The 21,182-nt window shown below is 43.1% G+C and overlaps 2 protein-coding genes across 5 annotated transcripts; both read left to right on the top strand.

Moving 5' to 3' along the window:
* The first annotated feature begins 326 nt into the window (after positions 1-326).
* bcl7bb (BAF chromatin remodeling complex subunit BCL7B b) lies at positions 327-2,711 on the top strand. Of its 2 annotated transcripts, none has more exons than XM_040009563.1 (6): positions 327-492; positions 994-1,069; positions 1,163-1,250; positions 1,560-1,718; positions 1,813-1,916; positions 2,028-2,118. In XM_040009563.1, the coding sequence occupies exons 1-6, from the start codon at positions 380-382 to the stop codon at positions 2,097-2,099; spliced, it is 612 nt and encodes a 203-aa protein (XP_039865497.1). In that variant the 5' UTR covers positions 327-379; the 3' UTR covers positions 2,100-2,118. The 2 variants fall into 2 exon arrangements, with proteins under 2 accessions (XP_039865497.1, XP_039865498.1); XM_040009564.1 differs by lacking the exon at positions 327-492 and adding an exon at positions 693-881 and having other exon boundaries at positions 2,028-2,711.
* Positions 2,712-3,448: 737 nt separating this feature from the next.
* baz1b (bromodomain adjacent to zinc finger domain, 1B) lies at positions 3,449-20,214 on the top strand. Of its 3 annotated transcripts, none has more exons than XM_040009558.1 (22): positions 3,449-4,259; positions 5,432-5,548; positions 6,506-6,650; positions 6,819-7,008; positions 7,153-7,274; positions 7,435-7,632; positions 7,726-7,914; positions 8,044-9,334; positions 9,543-9,698; positions 9,791-9,929; positions 10,994-11,157; positions 11,405-11,519; positions 11,624-11,722; positions 11,875-12,052; positions 12,885-13,070; positions 13,259-13,406; positions 13,656-13,793; positions 13,985-14,132; positions 14,648-14,763; positions 15,437-15,576; positions 15,663-15,769; positions 17,053-20,214. In XM_040009558.1, exons 1-22 carry the CDS (start codon positions 4,141-4,143, stop codon positions 17,774-17,776), a joined length of 4,929 nt encoding a protein of 1,642 aa, XP_039865492.1. In that variant the 5' UTR covers positions 3,449-4,140; the 3' UTR covers positions 17,777-20,214. The 3 variants fall into 3 exon arrangements, with proteins under 3 accessions (XP_039865492.1, XP_039865491.1, XP_039865493.1); XM_040009557.1 differs by having other exon boundaries at positions 3,451-4,259; positions 8,014-9,334; XM_040009559.1 differs by lacking the exon at positions 13,656-13,793 and having other exon boundaries at positions 3,454-4,259; positions 8,014-9,334.
* The last annotated feature ends 968 nt before the right edge of the window (positions 20,215-21,182 follow it).

The raw sequence follows: 21,182 nt of genomic DNA, 5'->3' as shown, positions 1-21,182 counted from the left end.
GGACAACCCCACAACATGTTGGGTTTATTTTTTATTTATTTTTTTTAGGAGAATGCCTTTTTTAATGTGAAAACAAAATCCCCACGTCTCACTTTACAGCCTTCAAAGCTGTCATTAAGTACAGCATTTGAATAAACTGTACATTAAATAGAAACCCCCACTATAGTCAGAAGGGATGGATAATGGAAAAAAAAGACGAATAAAATCAAACGTGCCCAGCCTGTCTTTACAGTACATTATATATATATAGTGTGAACATAAGGTGTCAGAATGAAGCTGACAAAAAAGGGAGAAAAAAATGTGACGAATGAATCTCGCGAGATTACCAGTGTAACGGAGGACTGGGGCTTGGTCTTGAAGTTTTCAGATGCATCTGTAGATGAATCATAACAGCATCAAGATGTCGGGACGATCGGGCCGCGCTGAGACGCGAAGTCGGGCTAAAGACGACATCAAAAAGGTGCTAGCGGCCATCGAGAAAGTGCGCAAATGGTACGTAAGCGATCCGCGGGGGGACAATATGGAGGGAAAGGTATTAGTAGACCGAAGCCCGATATCTGCTGCGTCGCACAACAAACTTCAGTCGGAAAAGTTAGATGATTGACGGAGACGCCGACCAACCCGTGCCCCAGTTTGACAGAGGGGGCGGGGCTAGCTGAGTTTTTCCGCCGAGAGCTGTCAATATGGCTTCAGCCTGACATGCGGCGCGCGGCTAATTCCGGCTCGCTGTCCCGTTAGTCTAATTACAGTGTAATCCATAAACACCCGCGGACGTTTCCCCGGGGGTTTTAACCCTCTCCTGCACTGTGAGCGATGCCTGTTAGTGGGCACATTGTGATATTTGTGCAGCTGTCCATTGTGTGCAGTTGGAGAGAGAAAACGTGAGCGTGTATGCTGCATGTCATGTTAGAGACTGAGGCTGTAGACCAGGTGAAAGCGGAAGGTGTTTGCTGAGCTCCTGTCTCAATGTAATCAAACTAATCACATCCCCAGGGAGAAGAAATGGGTGACAGTTGGTGACACGTCTTTACGTATATTCAAGTGGGTGCCAGTGACTGAAACAAAGCAGGTTGTGGGCCTTTTGTCATGTGTAGCTTATTTTTTTAATAACCTTATTTTGCTTACATTTCTTGAAACTGACAAATTGCACTTCCATTGTCAGATATATCGCACCAAATCCACCGGTGGAGAAGTTAGAGGCTTGAAAGATGTGGTCCTGGAAAACACCAACTCTCTACTGGATTTTACTGGTATGTTTGAAGGCTTTTAAAAATAATTTTTAAAAGGTTTGCTGACTTGTTTTGTACTTAATGCTGTCTCAATTAAAACAACGATCTAAAAGAAATTAGTAACAGTACTGTTCTAAAGGTGGTCATACCAAATATTCAGTTGTAGTTTCATGTATGTTTGCATATGTCACAGTAATTCACTGGACCTATTGCTCATTTCATAAAGAAATGAGAGGTTGCTCGAGACTAATGCACAGTAATATATATTTCAAAAATGCTGTAAGAGCTGTAACCTCATGTTCCGTGCCTTTCCCTTCCTCTCTGCGCCAGATGAAAACAGCAACCAGAGCTTCCTGTCGGACGTTTACCAGCCTAAAATGGATAACAGCAGCAGCACCTCCAGCTCGCAGCAGGTCAGCCCTCCTCATGCCTCCAGCCTGCGAGCTGAAGACTCCCAGCCTCCAATGCTCGGCCAGGAGAGCGTGGATGGTATGTGGATAACATGCACTGCATCACATTTGTTGTGACGGTGCGAAAGCTTCGATAATCAGTATATAATCTCGCTGCCTCCTTGATGATGCAGAGCCAGTTCACTCAGGACAGGAGGGCACAGATGAGCCACCCACTCTCATCAAGGAGGACCTTCTATCATCAGGAACTGTCAGACGGAGCACCCCAGACACCCAGGTTCACTGCGTTAAAAAATGAGCTCAAAGAAGACCAAAAAGCGTGCTCCTTTGTTAAATCATTCCTAAAATGATTGCAGTCTAATTAAATGTGTTTCTTTTCATTGAACAGGAGGAACTGGATGAATCAGGTGCGCCTCCCTTAAAGAAGATTTGCACAGGAGAGAACGCTGTTCTGAGATAGCTTATTTATGATCGTTTTGTCAAAATACACACAAAACACGTCCTCAGTTGTTGTGAGATTAGCAAAGCTTTGACAATTATTCTGGATCTCTTCATATATATACGCAAATATTGCTTATTTTAAATTCAGCTTTTAAGAAAATGTGTATTAACTGCAAAATCTTCTATTTTCCCCCTACTTTAATTGATATTTGAAGTCATGCTGTGTTTCGTTTTTCATCTTGAAAAGGACGGGGGGAGCATTTTGAACTGTATTTCGCAGGCTTTGTGTATTTTCATGCAGTTGCTGTAACTGTCTGATTTTCCTGGTAGCCGCAGCTGAAATTATGCATGTCTCCATATGCTGTTGCTTTATTCTGAAGGTTTATTGGCAATTTTGAAAAGGTGTTATTTGTGAAGCTTTATGCAAATTGCTGTTTTTAGATGTGCCATTGTGTATTAAATACAGTGCCCTCCTTTAAAAAAAGAAGAAGCTTCTTTTGGCTTATCACATGCAAGAATATGATTTTTTATATATATATATATATATATATATTGCTCTATAATATTATTTGCCCATGTTTATAACTGAACACATTTTGTAAATCATAATAAATGCGACTGTTCATTTTAACTCACTGAAGTATGGTTTGGAGACGGTGGCTCTAACAAAATACATTTTAACAAAAGGTGGCAGAGCAGAAGATGCTCAGATTGTCGCTGGGGGTGAACAGCGTGGACAGGCTGAGCATTTAGAAAGTTAGAAAGTCAAAACTGAGATAGTTTGGAAATGCAGAGAAGACAGTAAATAAACTGAATAATGTATGTTTAACATGGAGCAGCCAGGCAGGAGGAAAAGAGGAAGAGCACAGAGTAAGTTTTGCGTAATTAAGGAGGGCATACAGAGGGGCTGGCTTCACAGAGCAGTATGCTAGGAATCGGGGGAGATGGTTAACTGTGGCGACCCCTAAAGGAAGCAGCTGAAGACGAAGAAGATCCTGCAAAGTTAGGATTTATTCACTATGAGGATTCCCAGTAGTGGGTAACCTATTGTTTAATCAGCATATTCAAAATGGAGTCCAGACAATGGTTTTAAAAATTAATTCGATAACTGAACAAGGCAGCTCCTCGTTAGATATCGACAAAACCCATGTTCAGTCTATTGAAATATGATTTAAGAGTGCTGATTTGAACGGTTTATATAATTTTTATTGTCGTCAGCTGACCCTCTTGCCTCATGTATATTATATGAGGGCGTGGTTTATCGGAAAAGACTGAGAATAGACAGGACAATTCAACCACTGAGAAACCTGCAGGCAAATTTGACGATGGCGCTTCAGCGAGACAGCCAGTGAAAGCGAAGAGGGGGCGGGACATGCGCGCGACGCTGCTTGCTACCGGGGAAACAGAGTTCTGAGGGTATGAGGCACAGTGCCGGTGGACTGAAAACTCCCGCCATTTCGACAGGGAATTAACCTCCTCTTAGCTGATTCAGGTTACTTTCTCGCAACGCTTGCTCACGCTGTTACCTGACGCCAAGGAGCTTCAGAGCATGCAGCGAGTACAGTTTAAAAGGGAGCAAGCCTAATTTGCGAACACTTGCTCGGGACTGTACAGCCGCCAGACCTGCTGTTGACTGACGGTTGCCGTGAGTTTCATTTTGGTGCGGTTCGCATCCTTTCACGTTCACCCGAAGGTGCTGAACTTTAACAACTGAGTCCGGGGACACGTTTGCCAGCGTGTTTTCTACCTAAGGTGCAGCGTAAAAAATAGCCTGACACCACTTCCAGAAGAGCAAAGGATGGTGCGATGAGTCCGGCGGCGAGAAGCGGCGCACTGTTATTGTTTTGCAACGAGATAACCCAGCCTGCTAGCTAGAAAGCTAGCTGCTACACGCTGAGAGCCGGGCCTGCCGGCGGTAACGTGAGACGTGCTATCTGTCGGCTCTGACATTTTTAATACTGGGATACATGCAAAGGACATACCATTGTGTACTATTGCGCTAGTCTGTTGCTAGAATATCTGTTTTTACTTTCGGCACTTGTGCCATCTCTGGATTTGAAATGGCACCGCTTTTGGGCCGGAAACCGTACCCGCTGGCTAAGCCGCTAGCCGAGCCACCAGGCCCGGGAGAGGAGGTCTACATCATCGAGCACACCAAGGAGGCCTTCAGGAACAAAGAGTATCCTTTAACATGATGCTGGTTATCAGTCTCGACTTATCGAGCCAGTCGATAGACTGGATAGCGGGCTTTGTCTTGGTTAGCTGAACTGATGTGCTCATAGTCACGAGTAGAACGCTATAAAGCTGGCTAAAGCAAGGAATTTGACCTGACATTTCTCCCCGTTAAGTGTTTCCCCGCATGTACACAGTTTACTCTGGGTTGACAGGCTGGCTAGCTAACACTCCGCTGTTTCTGGTAATTAAATAATTTTACCTATTAGTTAGCTTTTTACCTAACCGAGCTAAATATATGACTGTAAATACCACGTCACTGTAGAGAAGGGCGAAAAGGAGTCTTTCACTTTCATGTTTTACGGTTCTGCTGGCAATGCTAACAGGGTGAGCTAGCCAGTTGCTAACGTTAGGTATCCCATTATGTCACAATAGCCCAGACTGACGCCGCTCCCCGGCTGGTAATGTGTTAGCTGGTAATGCTAGCACAGAAGCCTCTCAGAGTCCGTTTCGCTTTAACTTACTTTCGTATTTTGGGCTGACTGAAAGGTGTTCAGTGACTTATGACAGCATTTTGTTGTTAGCTTGGTTTCTTCTGTTGTCACAATTGGAGAACTTTACCACGTTGTTAAAACGTTCACATGAAGGCTTTAAGCTCTTAAAGGTCCACGACTGTCAGCAAGGTTATGAAACCTGCTGTGACACACGTAGCTAGTGTTAAGTGTTCATAATATGCTGATATGGATAATCGATTATGATATTTGACTTTATGCGGGTGTCTAAACTCTATTATCCATTTTTATTGTCTTAATAAAGCTTTGTGAACCACTACGCTGTCAAACAGTCCCATCTATGGGAATTTGACTTGGTATGTTGTTAGAGTACCCATGGAAATGTAGTATACTCCATTACACAGCATCCAACTGATCTTTCTGACTTTCTCTGAAATCATTATTCATTCCCGTCCCTAACCCTCTCCTTGTCTTGTTAGGACAGGACTATTCAGATGATTTGTTTTGAAATGTGTTTATGCTGGGTCTCTTTACCTCTCATTATGCTCAGTGATGTTAAATGTCATGATGGAATTTTATTGACTTGCATCTTGCTTGTTGTGCGTAAACAAAACCCTAAATAGGAAAACATTTGGATGATGTAACTTCCTTGACCGAATGTACACAGAGAGTACGAGGCCCGCCTACAGCGATATAATGAACGCATTTGGACATGCAAGAGCACTGGAAGCAGCCAGCTCACTCACAAAGAGGCATGGGAGGAGGAACAAGAAGTCACTGAACTGTTAGTATTACATCCAGTGTTGCACGTGCACATTCATTATTCCATGTTAACTTGTGAAAGCTCTGTTGGTCTACTATGCTGATTTCAGACCAAACAGAGTATGCACTTTTAATAAAGGCTGTTGAGTGAGTGAAAATGCATAGATTCAATTCTTTAGGTCCTGCCCTTTGTATTCAGATGTCCAGTAAAACCTGGTTTGCATAAATCTCTGATTGTAAAAACCACACCTACTTATGTGGAAGGACTGTGCAAGAAATACACAGTAGTCACCTAACAGAAGTTCATGGTATCAACAAAGAAGGGAACCATACAACCCCAGTGAAGGTCACAAGGCTTACTGCTTTGCTATGATTGGATAAATCTTGTGCTCCTCCTCTCAGTCTATTTAGAGGGCGAGTGACTCAGTCATCCTTGAATCTGCAAGGGCCTGAGTTCCTTTATCCTGAACCTATGGAAAATAATAAAATGGTGCAACTCATCTCTTTCGGTCCACTTGACTTGAAATATGTATTGACATATGGGATCACTATGTCCTTTTAGCAAGAGAGAGAACAAAAAAATAAATATGGCCCAAAGAGATGTCACAGCAGAGACTGGGAAGAGCAGTGCTCAGCAGCCCAGAGCTGAAGTAAGTCGGGATCATGAGCTGTACAGTATTTACGCTCTAATTATGTCAGCCAAGAGAAACTACTCCCCCTACTGGCAACCCTCGGCAAACGATCCATCCATCTATTTTCTTCTGCTTATTACAGTTCAGGGTCATGGTGTGTCTATCACAGGTTGATTTCTGCACTGCAGATCTAAGCAAAGTAAAACAAATCATGTGATGATGAACTCTGTGTTAGCATCACAACCCCTGTGAACAGAGAACGATGGAGCTGCAAGACAGTGTCACACTTGTTACCTTTTTATAAACTAACCATTGATCACTTTGTGTGTGTGTGTGTGTGTGTGCAGGCTTCAAGAGGAGTATCCAAAGTGGTTTGAGAAACCAGTCCTTGAGATGGTTCACCACAACACAGTGTCTTTAGACAAACTGGTTGAGATGGCTTGGGTGGAAATCCTCACCAAATATGCTGTGGGTGAAGAGTGCGACTTCCTGGTCAGTTTGACAGCTTACTCTTATTACATTTCTAAACTTGTCTGTAATGTCAATCTTATGATATTGTCAGTTTTTTTTTTTTTGTAACCTGATAATTTACTGCATTAAAAGTTATAGTGTGTGTGTAAAATTTCTCATATAATGTCAAATCTTACATCTTGGCTTCAGGTGGGGAAGGAGAAAAGTTTGCGAGTGACAGTGGTAAAGATCCACCCCTTGGAAAACACAGAGGGTGAATCTGGGGAAAAGAAACTTGAAGGTGCTTGTGACTCTCCATCCAGCGACAAGGAGAACGCAAGCCAGGAAAACCAGAGGAAGGAGCCTCCTCCCCGAGAGGAGAACAGGAGGGAGAGTCTGAGTGAGTGCCAATCAGTTTTAGGAGGCGAAATCTTGCATCGTGGATAAAATTAAGAACATGTTGTAAATGCTGCTTGGATAAGCAGGTTAAAATTGTTTATTTATACAGTATTTGTTCAATATATGATATTTGGCTTCCTTTTAGGTGACAGAGCACGACGTTCTCCGAGGAAACTACCCACTGCCATGAAAGAAGAGAGGAAGAAATGGGCAATGCCTAAATTCCTTCCTCATAAGTATGATGTAAAGCTCATCAATGAGGACAAGGTTTGTTTTGTTTTTTTACATCATCACTCAAGAAATGGTGTGTGGAGTGTGTTCTATTTTTAGAGTATAAAAGGTTATACTTAAGGTTCATATACTTGTGAACAATAGACTTGGTGATTTTAAGAAAAACTGGACTCTAAATTTCCAACATGTGTCATAGGTGATCTGTGACGTCCCAGCGGACAGTCTTTATAGAACAGAGCGTCCTCCAACCAAGGAGATCATGCGCTACTTCATCAGACACTATGCTCTAAGGCTGGGCATGGGAGAAAGTGCTCCCTGGGTGGTTGAAGATGAACTGGTGAAAAAATTTAACCTGCCCAGCAAATTCAACGACTTTCTTCTCGATCCACACAAGGTAAGTTTAGTTATTTCATTTTGCTGTTCATTATTTAAATCAGTTTTTTAAGTGTTGCATGTTCTTGACTCACCTTCCTGTGTACATCTCAAGTTCTTGGCAGAGAATCCCTCCACGAAGCGCAAGAGCTTGTCATCTCCAGAGGGTAAGCCTAACAAGAAGCTCAAGACTGCTGACACTCCAGGAGAAGATTCGGGCAATGAGAAGGAAGAAAAGAAGAAGAAAAAGAAGAAAGATGCTTTAGGCATGCCCCTTAGTCCCACCATCTGGGGCCACATGCAGGTTAGTCAGCTTGTGTGTACATGGTGAAATGTAATTTCATTTATGAGGTATCCCTCAAACGTCACTGTTATGTTTAATGGTTCCTTGGTTGTATTTCAGAAAATAAAAATGAATGGTTCTCCACTCAAGGTAAAGAACTCAGGAACCCCTAAGAAAGGAGAAGGTAAAGGCTCTGCTCCCTCCACTCCGAAGTCTGGCAAAAAGTCAGGGGACAAAAAAGAAGGAAAGAAAACTGGAAAGAGTGGTGAGAAGAAACTCAATGTTCTCAAAGCATCCAAAAAGGACGGTAAAGCTGGTGCTAAGGGGCCAAAGATGAAGCAGATGACTCTACTGCATCTGGCTAAGAGCGGTGCTGCAGGAAGCCCAAAGAAGAGAGCTCGTAGTTCTGGCATTGGTACACCGAAACTTGGGAAGCCACTACACCCTATGGCTCTCCACCTCCTTCGTTACTACAAGGAGAACAAGGGTAAAGAGGATAAGAAGAACTCCCTTTCATCCCTTATCTCCAAAGCTGCCAAGACCTTGTCCCCAGATGATCGTAGTCGCCTGCCAGAGGAACTCAAGGAGCTAGTGCAGAAACGCTGGGAGCTTCTGGAGCAGAAGAAGCGATGGGCAGCCATGAGTGAAGAGGAAAAGAAGGAAGAGATGAAGAGGAGGCGTGAGGAACTCAAAGAGAAGTTAAGAGAAAAGGCCAAGGAGAGACGAGAGAAGGAGATGCTGGTCCGCCGTGAACAGTCGCGCCGATACGAAGATCAGGAGATCGAAGGTGGCAAGCCTCTGCCTGCATTCAAGCTTGTGGACATGCCTGAGGGGTTGCCCAACACATTGTTTGGGAATGTGGCCATGGTTGTGGACTTCCTTCACTGTTACTCAGGGCTGCTGATGCCAAATGACCAGTATCCCATCACAGCAGCGGCTCTGATGGAAGCGCTGGCTGGGGAACGGTCTGGCTTCCTTTATCTAAACCGTGTGCTGGTGGTGCTGCTCCAAACATTACTGCAGGATGAGCTGGCTGAGGGCTACAGTGAGCTCGACATGCCCTTATCTGAGATTCCTCTGACTATGCACTCAGCTTCCGAGCTGGCACGGTTGTGCCTGCGACCATGTGACGCTCACGGTGAGGAGAGCGGCCAGGGCTCAGAAGACTCTGGGGCCATGGGTGGATATGACGATGTGGTGACCAGCGAGTTCCTGGATAAACTCGAGACAACCGAGGTGTTTGAGCTGAGCCCCGAGGAGAAAGTCACCCTGTTAGTGGCGCTGTGCCACCGGATCCTGATGACGTACTCTGTGGAAGACCATGTTGATGCAATGCAGCAGCGGTCAGCTGAGCTGTGGAAGGAGCGTTTGGCAATGCTGAAAGAGGCCAATGACCGCAAGAGGGCCGAGAAGAAGAGGCGGAAGGAGATGGAGAACAAAGGTAGGAGGGATCATCAGTTTTACCAGTCTCGATATATTGCTGTGAATCAAATGTGTACTTTACACACAGTTTCTAAATTGTTCATCTACATTTTACCCTAAGAATTGTCAGAGAAAGTAGATGCCTTTCAAGTCTAGTGTGTATTTGAAGTCTCGCACAACACGTGTCTGTTTGTATTAACATATTTGTGTTTTGCATGCGGTTAAAGGTGAGAAGAAAAAAGAAGGGTCTTCTAAAAAAGAGGTCAAGAAGGAAGTAAAGGTTGAGCCAGAACCAGAGGACATGATCAGCTCAGTGAAGAGCCGGCGACTAATGGCCATGCAGGCTAAGAAGGAGAAGGAGGAGATGGACAGACAGAACAAAGGTACAGTTTTTAAGCAAGATTGATACTAATTATAACTTTGATTCATTACATAGTATGCTTTATTTATTTTTGGTTACTATTATTCCTTTTAGAACGCATGGAGAAGGAGGCTGAAGAGGAGCGGATGCGTAAACAGAGGGCGGCTGCCGAGAGGGCTTTTCAGGATGGAATAACCAAAGCGAGACAAGTGATGCGCAGGACTCCTCTGGGTACCGACAGAAATCACAACAGGTTGGTACTTAACATGAGGAATTAACTCAGTGAGCCAAAACATCATGTCTGCTCACAGATGAAATCGTCTGCACCAGATATACCAGTCATTAATTTAATTGAAACTGTTTACAGGTAAAGTGCTGTGTCCTAAATGTCATGCAGCTGTTTGCCCTAGATGGCGCTGCAAGCCTGACATCATTGAAGACAAATCAGATAATCTAAGCCTGATCTTTTTTCTTTTTTTCTTTAAAGCATATTATTGTTAGTTATTTTGAAGGTGAAAGAATGAGTCGCAGATACAAACAATAGAAATGAGACTTCTTTGAAGGACAGATGGGCTCTGCCTTAGTGATAGAATGAGGAGCCATTTGGGAGCGACTCAGAGTAGAACTATAACTCTGCCACATTGAACTGAGCCAGCAGAGGTGGTTGCTTCCTTGGTGTGGTGTTCTGGGCGTGTCCTGCCAGGACAAAGACCCTGGTAGACTGAGGACATGCTGTAGAGATTGCATCTCTTGTTTGTCCTGGGAACGCCTCGGTATTCTCGGTTTATGCCCAGTTAAGCTGAGGGAGGTGGCTGGGGACAGAAGTCTGGAAAAAATTGATGGATGACTGATTGTTTCTTTTTTTTTTTTTTTTTTTAAATTTAAATTTTTGTAGCGCGGGTTATATTCGTAAACGAATGTGCTGTGCACTATGAATGATTCAAAATGTGCCACACTATTCAGTCGCAATTGATTCATTTTTCAGAGGTTAAGTTGGCATTTAAAGTATTAATAATTATTTTTTTCAAATGCCTTTTTAGGGAGCTTCTGACATTGTTCATTAAACTGGTCTCAAATGTGACTTTATCTGATTGCTTCTCAGTGTTAGAATAGTGGATTAGTCAGGTTAGGGAATAAGAATTTAGTCCCCAGGAACATCCCTAGTCAGGGATGTATTGTAAATGTCATAAATTAATGGGTATCACAAAATTTCTGGACATTTTACCTGTTTCTTAGTCTTTCAAAATTAAAAGACTAACAACATATTTACCAGAAGCACTTTGGTAAATTGTAACCATACGTGATGTTTTTGTGCAGATTCTGGCTTTTCTCTGATGTGGTTCCTGGTCTGTACATCGAGAAAGGCTGGGTGCATGAAAGCATAGACTACAGCTTCACCCCTCCACCAGAGGAAAAACCAGCTGAGCCTGAGGTAGAAGAGGAGGAGGACGGTGAGGCAGCCCCTGCTCCTGATTCACAAGGTAAGCAAAAATACATTCTCTTGAAAAATGTTTGTTTTTCTTTAGATCTAATAATGCAAATATTTTTATTAACTGATATAAAAAAATAAAAAATATATTTTTTTTTCTTCCAGTTGTTTCTGTCTGGTTTTGTTTGCTCTGTGTGCAGGCTTGTTTGCACATAATTGGTAGTTAATGTGTGTTTTTGAGAAACAAATTTCCACACATGGCTTTATCTCGAGACACTAAATTATTATTTATGTTGCAGGAACTGAAAAAGATGATGGCAGTGTAGACGGTGCTGTTAGTGAAGGAGCCCAGCAGGGAGCAGCACCAGATGTTTGTATAGAAACTACTGTTCCCAAACAGGGACAGAACCTTTGGTAGGTGTCTATGTCTGTCCTTATTTTCCTTTTTCACTTTCATTTGATGCATTTTATCCTTTTTGTTTAATTGATCTTCTCCTCATTTTCACTTCTGATTTCAGGTTCATATGTGACAGTTCAGCTGAGCTGGAGGAACTGGTGGAGAGTCTTCATTCTCAGGGGGTCAGAGAGAGCGAACTAAAGTCAAATATACAAAGCAGGTGAATGCAGTATTATAAGAGACTGTTTTAACCCACATAAAACTGCAAAGTTCAGTTGTTTTTTTTTTTTGGTTTTTTTTTTGTCTGTAGTTCATTTCTATGATTTTTATGGTGGCAGTGGTGATAATGTCAAATACCTCTCACTGTGTCAGGTATCAGGAAATACTCCACTCCATCCATTTGACCCGGAAAGCCAGGCTCGGCCTCAGGACCTGTGACGGCTATGCAGAGCTACTCAAATATCTGCGTAGCGACATCCAGGAAGTAGCCTCACGCCTGCAGAAGGGCGGCCTCGGGTACCTGGACGATAACGTGGACATTGAGGACAAGGTGAATAGTCAGACAGTTTGAAAATGTGACTCTTCCCAGTCTTTAGTGAAAATCTGTGTTTAAATTCTACTAAAAGGGCACAGCATGTAGTCAGTGTTTGTTCAGGCTATCAGGCAATGGGCATGGGACATAGTGGTTGATTAGACAGATAACTAGTGCAAGAAAACAGATGTTTTGAAATCATGTTCAGTGTGGAAGGCATATATGGTAGAACCAAGTACACAGTTAGGCTCTGAAATGTTTAGTGTAAGTATTAAAAGCCACGGTGTAAACAAATGTGGGGTCAGAACAGCCCACTGATTGGCTTTCCAGGGTGTAAGAAATGCTTGGTCATTTTTAATTACTCAAATTTTTCAATAAAATTCACTGCCAAACCTGGTGTGGCGATGCCAGTGTGGGCCTACAGCACAAAAGTGTAAATGTCCTTCTAAAAACACAAATTATTTCAATCATAAAGATGTAAAATACTGTTTTTAGTTTAGTTACCGAAACTCTGCATGTGAAGATTTTGGGACTCACTGCAGGTTGGAAACCTGATATTGTTGAAATTGTGCTTATTTTTCTTAAAACGCATCAGGCTGTCCTTAACCTTTTTTCTAAACGGATTACTTGTAATATAGAGGAGCTGATTTAACAAATATTACTTTCTGTATGCTTTGTAAATTTTAAGGGAGTATGATCTCCATGAAACATTTGTACTTAGATGTTTAACTGGTCTAGAGAGATGCTCTTTCCTCATGAAGCACCCATCGGGGAAGTTTTGTGACTTTACTGGGCATGCCGTCTGTGTTTTGAATTGAAATTCTCTGTCTGCTTCATCCTCTTGTCACAGTTGAAAGACATGGAGAGCCTGAAAGACTTTGGCGAGTGCATCATCACCATTCAGGCCTGTGTAATCAAAAAGTTCCTGCAGGGGTTCATGGCTCCTAAGCAGAAGAAGAAGAAGAAGCAAGCAGGAGAGGAAAGCAGCAAGGCTGAAGAGGTGGATGAGGAGAAGCGGTTGGCAGAAGAGGCCAGGGTAAGAGGAAAGAGATGAACTGTTAGCACTCTGATGCTAAAGCAGTATGGAGCCAAATCAGGGTCAAGTTTTATTCATTTGAAACTGAAATTCTGATTTTTGATATTTAAAACAAATAATAAAGTAAAAAATGTTGAAAAACCCCCAAAACCAATTAATTTATTTTCAATGTTTACTTCTCCTCAAAGGTAGCAACAGCAGTGGAGAAGTGGAAGACCGCTATCCGAGAGGCCCAGACATTTTCCCGCATGCACGTGCTGCTGGGAATGTTGGACGCTTGCATAAAGTGGGACATGTCTGCTGAGAACGCTCGCTGCAAAGTCTGTCGCAGGAAAGGTTAGAAATGTTTTCCACGGTTGCCCCGCTCTGTGTGGGAGAACACACATCACCAGTTATTAGCAGCTGATGGGAGCATTATTGATTACGCACAGTTCAAATTCCAGAGAGGACAACAAAAACTGCACTATTATCTGGTTTCACTCTGAATTTGCCAGATTATTATGGTGTTAATTTGCATGTAAACTTCATAAAGGTTAAAGTGAAGCATTTTGCACTTGCCAAATGATGTTCTGCCCTCCTGTCTAGTGCTCTGGGAGAACCCATCTGTGCTGAAGTTGGAGGAGTGTAGATCCAGGCAGGGCAGCAACTGCAGGGTCAAAGCACATCAGAGTAGTAGTGTCAGGCAGATCTACATACGGAGCCAACCACTCCGCAGGCCGACAGGTGAACCTGTAGTGATAAGATGACAGTAGAAAACATGTAAGAGATTTGCTGAGCTGTTGATACACTGAAGGTCAGGAAAAGCAAAAGAGTTGAGGTGGAAATATGTGGGGCTGCTAAAAAGACCCAGAATAAAACTTAAGGCTTTAAAATTAAAAAGAAAAGGCCTTATGGTTGATGCTGATCTCTTCCAGGTGATGATGAGAAACTTATACTCTGTGATGAGTGCAACAAGGCCTTCCACTTGTTCTGCCTGCGACCGGCTCTCTACCGGGTTCCCAATGGAGAGTGGCTGTGCCCAGCCTGCCAGCCGACTGTGGCCAGACGTGGCTCCCGCGTAAGGTAACTGTCCTCCACTCTTTAAATAAGCTGATCCCTAAAGAGTTCAAAACAAAAGGAGACTAAAATATAACTGAAAGTGCCCATCTTGCACAGACCCTACCACTACCACATTCATGGAGGAAAAAGATAACCAAAATATAAATAAAGGCTAAAGGAATTCCTGGTTTCAGCTGACATACACCTTAAACATACATAAAAGTATTCAGACAGTTAGTGACTACAGAAAGCATCTCTCCTGTGCCCCAGTCCCTAATGCTAACCTGTCTGTACAGTTGCTGAGAAACAGCTGGTTAGGACATAGTCTAACAAACACATTGTTTATTTTATTAGTTTTCAATCATGTGATCAGTAATCGCACACCCCACTGATGGTGTGGTAGCTGGATATAGTGAAAGGGGAGACCCTCTTCAGGGTGCTCCACAAACAGAGCAGCGGATCAACCAGTGTAACTAAAGCCCAGATGTGTCTGCCCTATACTTCATCAGCTGACTTTAAAGGCGAGCTCTCCATTGCAGGAACTATAAGCAAGACTCTGATGAAGAAGACGATGAGGAGGAGTCTGAAGAGGAGGACTCTGAGGAAGAGGATGAGGACGAAGAAGAGAATGACTACAAAGCCATGGGACACAGCTGTGAGTATTTTACAGAGAAAATTAGGTAAAAAAAAATTGTAACTCTTTGACCAAGTTTAAGTTCACTCCTACAGTTAAGGAGGTGGTGAGGAATACAACAGTTTGAGTTACCATTAGCATTTTTTCCATACCTTTTTTTTTTTTTTTTTAATCATTGTTGTGAAGACATTAATGGTCTAGAAAGGATCATTTTAAAGGCTTTAAGACCTGAGTTTGTTTTGGAAATGGAGGATCTTTGGTGCTGAAGGTTGAGAATGAAAGGAATGCTGATGGGGAATTTCAGCCATTGTCCTCTTTGTCTCATTGTCTGTGTGTGATGCTGCACAGCTCAGGTCTGGACCTGGCTTTGAAGCTTTGTCAGCGTGGCTTCACTCAGAGTATGTGGCAGGATGATCCCTTCTGTCAGTTCAGGCCTGCGTGTCAAGGATAATGATTTAGAAGTTTCAACAGAGAGGTGTCGGTGCACCTAAGAGCCAGTTATCTTTCTCAATTCAAGCGTGAGGCTCAGACAGGCGAACGTTCAAATCATGGTGGCCTGGGAATGTTTCGAGCCACCTCTTAAAATGCCAAGAATTGAACAGTTGGATGTGGATTGATTTCATGAGAGAAACTGCAGCATTATACATGTTAATTTCTACTTCTGCTTCTTCTCCGTGTCTTTCCTCCTCCACAGTGAGACCAAGAAAGAAAAATAAGCAGTCTTCATCACGGCAGAAAAGCTCAAAAAGTAAATCAAAGAAGTCGGCCTCTTCTAGTAATCAGAGCGGCAAGCAGAGAACAGGCCCCAACAGTCCTGCAGACATCGACGAACTGGTACAAAGTTTACAGAGAGCTTAGAACAGACCAGCTTTGTATCGTTTGTCCTAAAATTATAGCTTTTGTGTGTGCCGTCTCTGCAGGTGCGACAGAGCTCCCAGACAGGAGTGAGCAGACAGGTGCTGGAGCTGGAGAGGTGTGAGGAAATCCTCAAGAAGCTGATGAAATATCGCTACAGCTGGCCTTTCAGGTGAGGGAAGAAGAAATGTGACACAAGTACATGTGAAACAGGAGCCACTTTGACTCCTGAACAACATTTTCAACTATTAGCTAAACTACAGATATTATAGGGACAGAAGTGTTGGGCCACACCTCTTACTCTTTGAATGTAGCTGTTTTGAGCCTGATGGCCACAGGTGTGTAAAATCAGGCACCTAGCCTGATGCTGTTTGCCTCTACAGACATTTAACTCATTCACTGCCAGCCATTTTCAAATCAGGTAACTCCCCACTGCCATTGACGTCTATAGACGTCAATGGCAGTGAATGAGTTAAGAGTGGGTTGTTCTAAAGAGCTCACTGAATGTAAGTGTGGTATTATGATAGGATGTCACCACTGCATCAAGGTGGTTTGTGAAGTTTCTTGACTCCTTGTACTTGCAGCTGTTACTGGTGTCATCTTGAGTGTTTAGGAGAAACTCAGTTGCAGACCACTGAGTCAGTTTCTGCAGAGTTCAAACCTGCTCTGGCATTAACATCAGCACAAACGTTGTGTGCTGGGAGCTTCGTGGCATGGTTTCCATGGCACCTAGGTGCACTGCTCAATGTGTAGGTGGACCAGTACTTTTGTATTTATGCTTCCATCAGCGTGGAAAGCATTTTTCTATGGAAACTACTTGTGCATTCAAAAACCTGTGTGCCACAGAAATATTACAAGCTTATCAGACTGAGTCACATTTTGTAAATGGTTTTCTCTCGGCAGAAACAGAGTGTGAAAACTGCAAAGCCCAGAGCCTCTTGGGCACTATTTCCTTCTAGATCGAGCGCTGACCTCTGCAAGTTATTTTACACAGAGCAATGGTGTGGGTTGTATGGCTGGTTATTAGCTGCTAATAACCTGGCAGCAGTAGAGATTTGTGAGAGAGAAAGGTGCGGGGCTGAACTGCTCCTCTGAGAGTTTATGATCGTAATAATAACTACTGTACTAAACATGCTGGATGGTCTTCAGGGAGCTGCTCAGACATGTTGAAGAGACAAGGTAGCTGGTGGTCACATTCACCACTCGTGACTCATGTGACTCCCTTTTTCAGAAGGGATCACCACAATGGGTAGGTCTGCATGTTTGATGCTGGATCTCCCTCATGACGCAACCCCAAAAGGATTTGTCTCTGCCTCCAATAAATGTCTAACAGGATTTAAACTTTTATATTTAATATGCCTTATGTATGTTTCTCGACTTTTATAAAACACGAGACACATTATGGTCCCAGGTCTCCAGTCTAACACTCATCATATGCTTTAAATCCTCTTTCAGGGAGCCCGTTTCCTCTGAAGAGGCAGAGGACTACCTAGATATCATCTCTCAGCCCATGGATTATCAGACAATGCTGGGCAAGTTCAGCCAGGGCTCGTACCGCCACGCCCAGGATTTCCTGGAAGATGTAAAGCTGGTCTTCTCCAATGCCGAGGAGTACAACCAGCAGGGCAGCACCGTGCTCTCCTGTATGGTCAAGACGGAGCAGACGTTCACCGAGCTGCTCCAGAAGCTGCTGCCTGGTCTCAGCTACATCCGGCGGCGTTCCCGCAAGCGTGCCTACCAAGCTCCTGCAACATCGGAGGAGGAGGAGGAGGAGGAGGAAGAAGATGAGGAAGAGGAAGAAGAGCCCAAGAAGAAGATGGCAAATGGAAAATCTCATGCGAGGAAAACAACCAGAAATGATCGAAGACAGAAGGATGACGACAGCGAGAGTGAGGAGGAGGAAGAGGATGATGAGGTGGATGGAGATGAGGAGGAGGAGGAGGAGGATGATGATGATGATGATGATGATGATGATTATGATGATGACGATGGCAGGAGGAGAAGTAAGAGAACCTCTGCCACCTCGGGCAGGAAGGATTACAGGGAGCAGGATAGCGACGGCGAGCGGGAAACACGAAGAACTCGTAAGCGCAGGGGCCGGATCGACAACGAGGCAGCGAGCAGCGACGAGGACCGGTCAAACCAGCAGCGACATTCCAAGAGACAGAAACGCTCGTGAAATCCAGGGTGCTGTTTGTTTTCTGTCATCTCTCTTTGCTTTAAAAATTTCTGTCCTGCTCCTCAGAACGATGACCACGAGCGCCTCATCTCCTCCTCACACAGCCAGCGGGACCTAATCCTCAGAAGGACTTTTTTTTTTTTTTTTCGTGTTAATAAGTCTATGCTCATATTTTGGAAAAACAAGAGAAGAAAACTGATATATATTTGTAACATGTTTAATATTGGTGATGTTTTGTTTGTTTTTTTTCCAAACCAAGAAAAATGAGACATTTGAGATAATCGAGAGGTCCTCATAGCTCTTAAGACTCTTCGATTTAAAGTCGACAACCTCACACACAAGTGTAATTTGACTTAAATGTTGTGAACTGCTTTGTGTCCTCTCCAAACGTGAGTACAGTGTAATCAGAGGGACTTGTCTTCGCACTTAGTTGAGACCTGGCTTTACTGGTGTGCTTCAGGAATGAGTCCAGCTAGCTCTCTGCCCCCCCCCAAGCATCTGTGACGAGTCGCTGACTAACAGATCGTGTTGGTGTGTCTACAAACAATCTAGGAGTCTGCTGATAGCCGTCACTTGTAAATTGCTCTTTCTGTGAAGCATCTTGCTTACAATCTTTGGTTAATTCCATGTTCATAGATAAACACCATAGGATTTTACTAGATTTAGCATATGCATACATAAATAAATATATATATATATATATTTTTTTTCCCTCCTAGCCCAGGTTTAAATCTTTCATTCAAAGCTGGGCTGAGACTGCAAATCAAAATTCCTTTTCAGACACAAGATTCTCAGCTTCCTCAATCTTGTTAGTGACAGCACTAAGTCAATTTTCAGGCTTCACAGAGCCCCGGGACATTTTTAGCAACCACAGACTGTTTAGAAGTTGGATGTAGCTACCGTGATGGCGACCACTGGTTTGCGAAATCCTTATTAAGAAGCCTTGAGATCTCGCGGTGAAGCCACATGTTCGCTGGCTAATTTATCAATCACAAGAAAGAAAACGCGAAATGTGTGATGTGAAGCCATTAGAAGGAAAGGAGCTTGTGTCTGAAAGGGGCTTTGTAGTCCAATCACTTCACCGGTTTAAAACAAACAAAAAAAAAAAAGCTTCATCCCAGCTTTTGGTGCCAAGATGTTATCAGGGACGGACTCTGAGTCTCCCCCTCTTTGTCGGCTTGTAGAGCTGTTCAACCTTTTCCCCCCTCTGTAGTGCCCTGCCACTTTAAAGGTACCTCAAATGATCCGTCAGTTTGCACTCCTCCTGTGTAAAGTACACTTAATATGCCAGCAGCTGCAGGACCATACTATATTTGAAATTATGTGCGTAAACATTTGTAAACAGTGTTTAAAAGCAGCAGATGTGATGTTTGTTAAGACAAATGGGCATTTTTTTTTAACCTTTGATAATTTTTGCACTTTTTATTTGGTTATTTGTAAATAATAAATAGTACCCAGGAATTTGCAAGGTTTTAAAACGGGGCTCTCTTCAGAACGTGCCACGAGTTCTTTTACTTCTCGCATAGTCAACAGCAGAAATCTTCCTTTTTTACGTTTTGTGACACAGTGAGCGTTGTGGTTCAGCTCAATTAGATTAGTAGCTCAGACTTGGGGTAAAGCAGCTCTTTAAAGGTAAATCAAAGGTTTTCTAGCACATCTCCTGGTGTGGTCACCAGGTGGCGCTCTATACCTGCACTTTTATTACTCTGGTGCCAGCATTTTCCAAGTACTTCAGCGGCAGTGCTGCTAGCTGTACTCTTGTACCACCTGCCTGTCACTGCAGGGGAGCTTCATAGTGCTGGGATATTTTAGCTCTTAGTGTGCAGAAGACCATGTGTAGTTATTTGGTTGCCTGCCATCAAATGTGTGTGTGTATATATTACCTGTATACTGATGTGGCAGTGGCTGGGTCGCCCTCTTTTGTCTGTACTGTGCTGTGCCGTTCGCCCGTGTTATTTCTAGTGCTGTTACCATCGAAACTTTCCTGTTTTCTTTCGGCCACTGATTGTTTTCGCCCCGTATTGTTTTTGTTTAAATTCAGCTTCCTGACACGATTAACAGCCGTCAACAATGTTTGTAAAAATTGACATGTCAACAAATGAGCAAACTGCCCTTCTCAGAATGAGATCTGGCTGTAAATGCTTTCTTTGTACTTGGAGCAACTGCAAAATCCTTTTACACCTCCTTTTTTATATATATTTATAGTCTCTAAAAGCTGGGTTTGGGCAAGTTCTGAGGATTCACTTGTAAAGAATTTCCAATAAAGGCTATGGATGAAGACCGTAGTTCTCCCTGTTTGATTTGTGCTGAGCTGATGAGGCTGACATCACTGCCGTCCGTCTGTAAACTTTGTGATTTAAAAAAAAACAAAAAATGGGCTAGCTTTGACAAGCAAGTTATGTCTTTACTTTTTAATAAAATATCAAATCATTGTTTTACACTGGTGTTGGTTCATTTTCTCGGAACATCTGAATCTTTGTGTGGAAGACAAATGATCTGCAAACCCTGGATGTTGAAGCCAAAGCCGTCATAACAGGATAAATGGTTTCATTATTCACAGAAGGATGAGCGACTTGGACTCAAAGTGTTCTATGAAAAGGTGAAGCTGTCTGTTTGGATTCAGATGTTCTCAACATAGTCAACTATACTAACACTTTATTAGGTACACCTATTCACCTTGTCAACCCAGATAATTAGTCAGCCAATCACATGGCAGTAATTTCGTGCTTTTAAGCATTTATACGTGGTCAAGACTGAACTTGAAAGTGAGAATCGGGAAGATGGATCGTCATGGATGTGTAGCCGACAAATCTACAGCAACTGTGTGATGCTATCATGTCTACATGGACCAGAATGAGGGCTCTGAAGGAAAAAGAGGGTCCAACCCAGCACGTGTAAGCTGTACCTAATAAAACAACTGGTGATTGTATTTATCCAACTATAAGGTGCAGCTTTACCTGATTTTTAAAAACTCTGTGCACAATAATTTCGGAATAACCTGAGAAAAGTAACCACTGGTAACCAGGTTCGCTCAGGAAAGGCTTGTACAGGTAAGCAGGCGGCAACGATGATCCCACAGAGCGTGTGATGTATGGGCCAAAGAAGAGTGCAAGGAGGACAGCAGGACCTGATGAAATATTTAGGAGTGAAGTGGTGACAGCCTGTGAGCCATCTGTAATTTGGCAACAGGTGTACAGTCTAAGATGGATCAGAGTAAAGGTCAGAGATGTGAAAAGTCAGTGGAAACGTAGCACTTGATTAGTGGCAGTTCAGGCATGGTGGCAGCTGCATTCAGCTATAATAAACCTAAAGTGATCTTTCACTTTGGTATGTTTTATTGTGCTTTTTATTTACTCCCCGTATAAATATATAAAAACCTAATCAATACATGAGGACTTCTTTTTAA

Source organism: Simochromis diagramma, unplaced genomic scaffold, assembly GCF_900408965.1.
Source record: "Simochromis diagramma unplaced genomic scaffold, fSimDia1.1 OVJJ01000344.1, whole genome shotgun sequence".
Classification (NCBI taxonomy): Eukaryota; Metazoa; Chordata; class Actinopteri; order Cichliformes; family Cichlidae; genus Simochromis; species Simochromis diagramma.
This window is presented reverse-complemented; position numbering and strand designations above follow the sequence as displayed.

What these genes read in the sequence shown, in the direction of transcription:
- bcl7bb (XM_040009563.1), top strand. Translation starts at nt 380, where the DNA reads ATGAATCATAACAGCATCAAGATGTCGGGACGATCGGGCCGCGCTGAG. An exon ending in CTCTCTACTGGATTTTACTG is followed by an intron (nt 1,251 to 1,559) that starts GTATGTTTGAAG and finishes TCTCTGCGCCAG; the next exon opens with ATGAAAACAGCAACCAGAGC. An exon ending in CGGCCAGGAGAGCGTGGATG is followed by an intron (nt 1,719 to 1,812) that starts GTATGTGGATAA and finishes TTGATGATGCAG; the next exon opens with AGCCAGTTCACTCAGGACAG.
- baz1b (XM_040009557.1), top strand. Translation starts at nt 4,141, where the DNA reads ATGGCACCGCTTTTGGGCCGGAAACCGTACCCGCTGGCTAAGCCGCTA. An exon ending in TTCTTCTCGATCCACACAAG is followed by an intron (nt 7,633 to 7,725) that starts GTAAGTTTAGTT and finishes GTACATCTCAAG; the next exon opens with TTCTTGGCAGAGAATCCCTC. An exon ending in ACCGACAGAAATCACAACAG is followed by an intron (nt 9,930 to 10,993) that starts GTTGGTACTTAA and finishes GTTTTTGTGCAG; the next exon opens with ATTCTGGCTTTTCTCTGATG.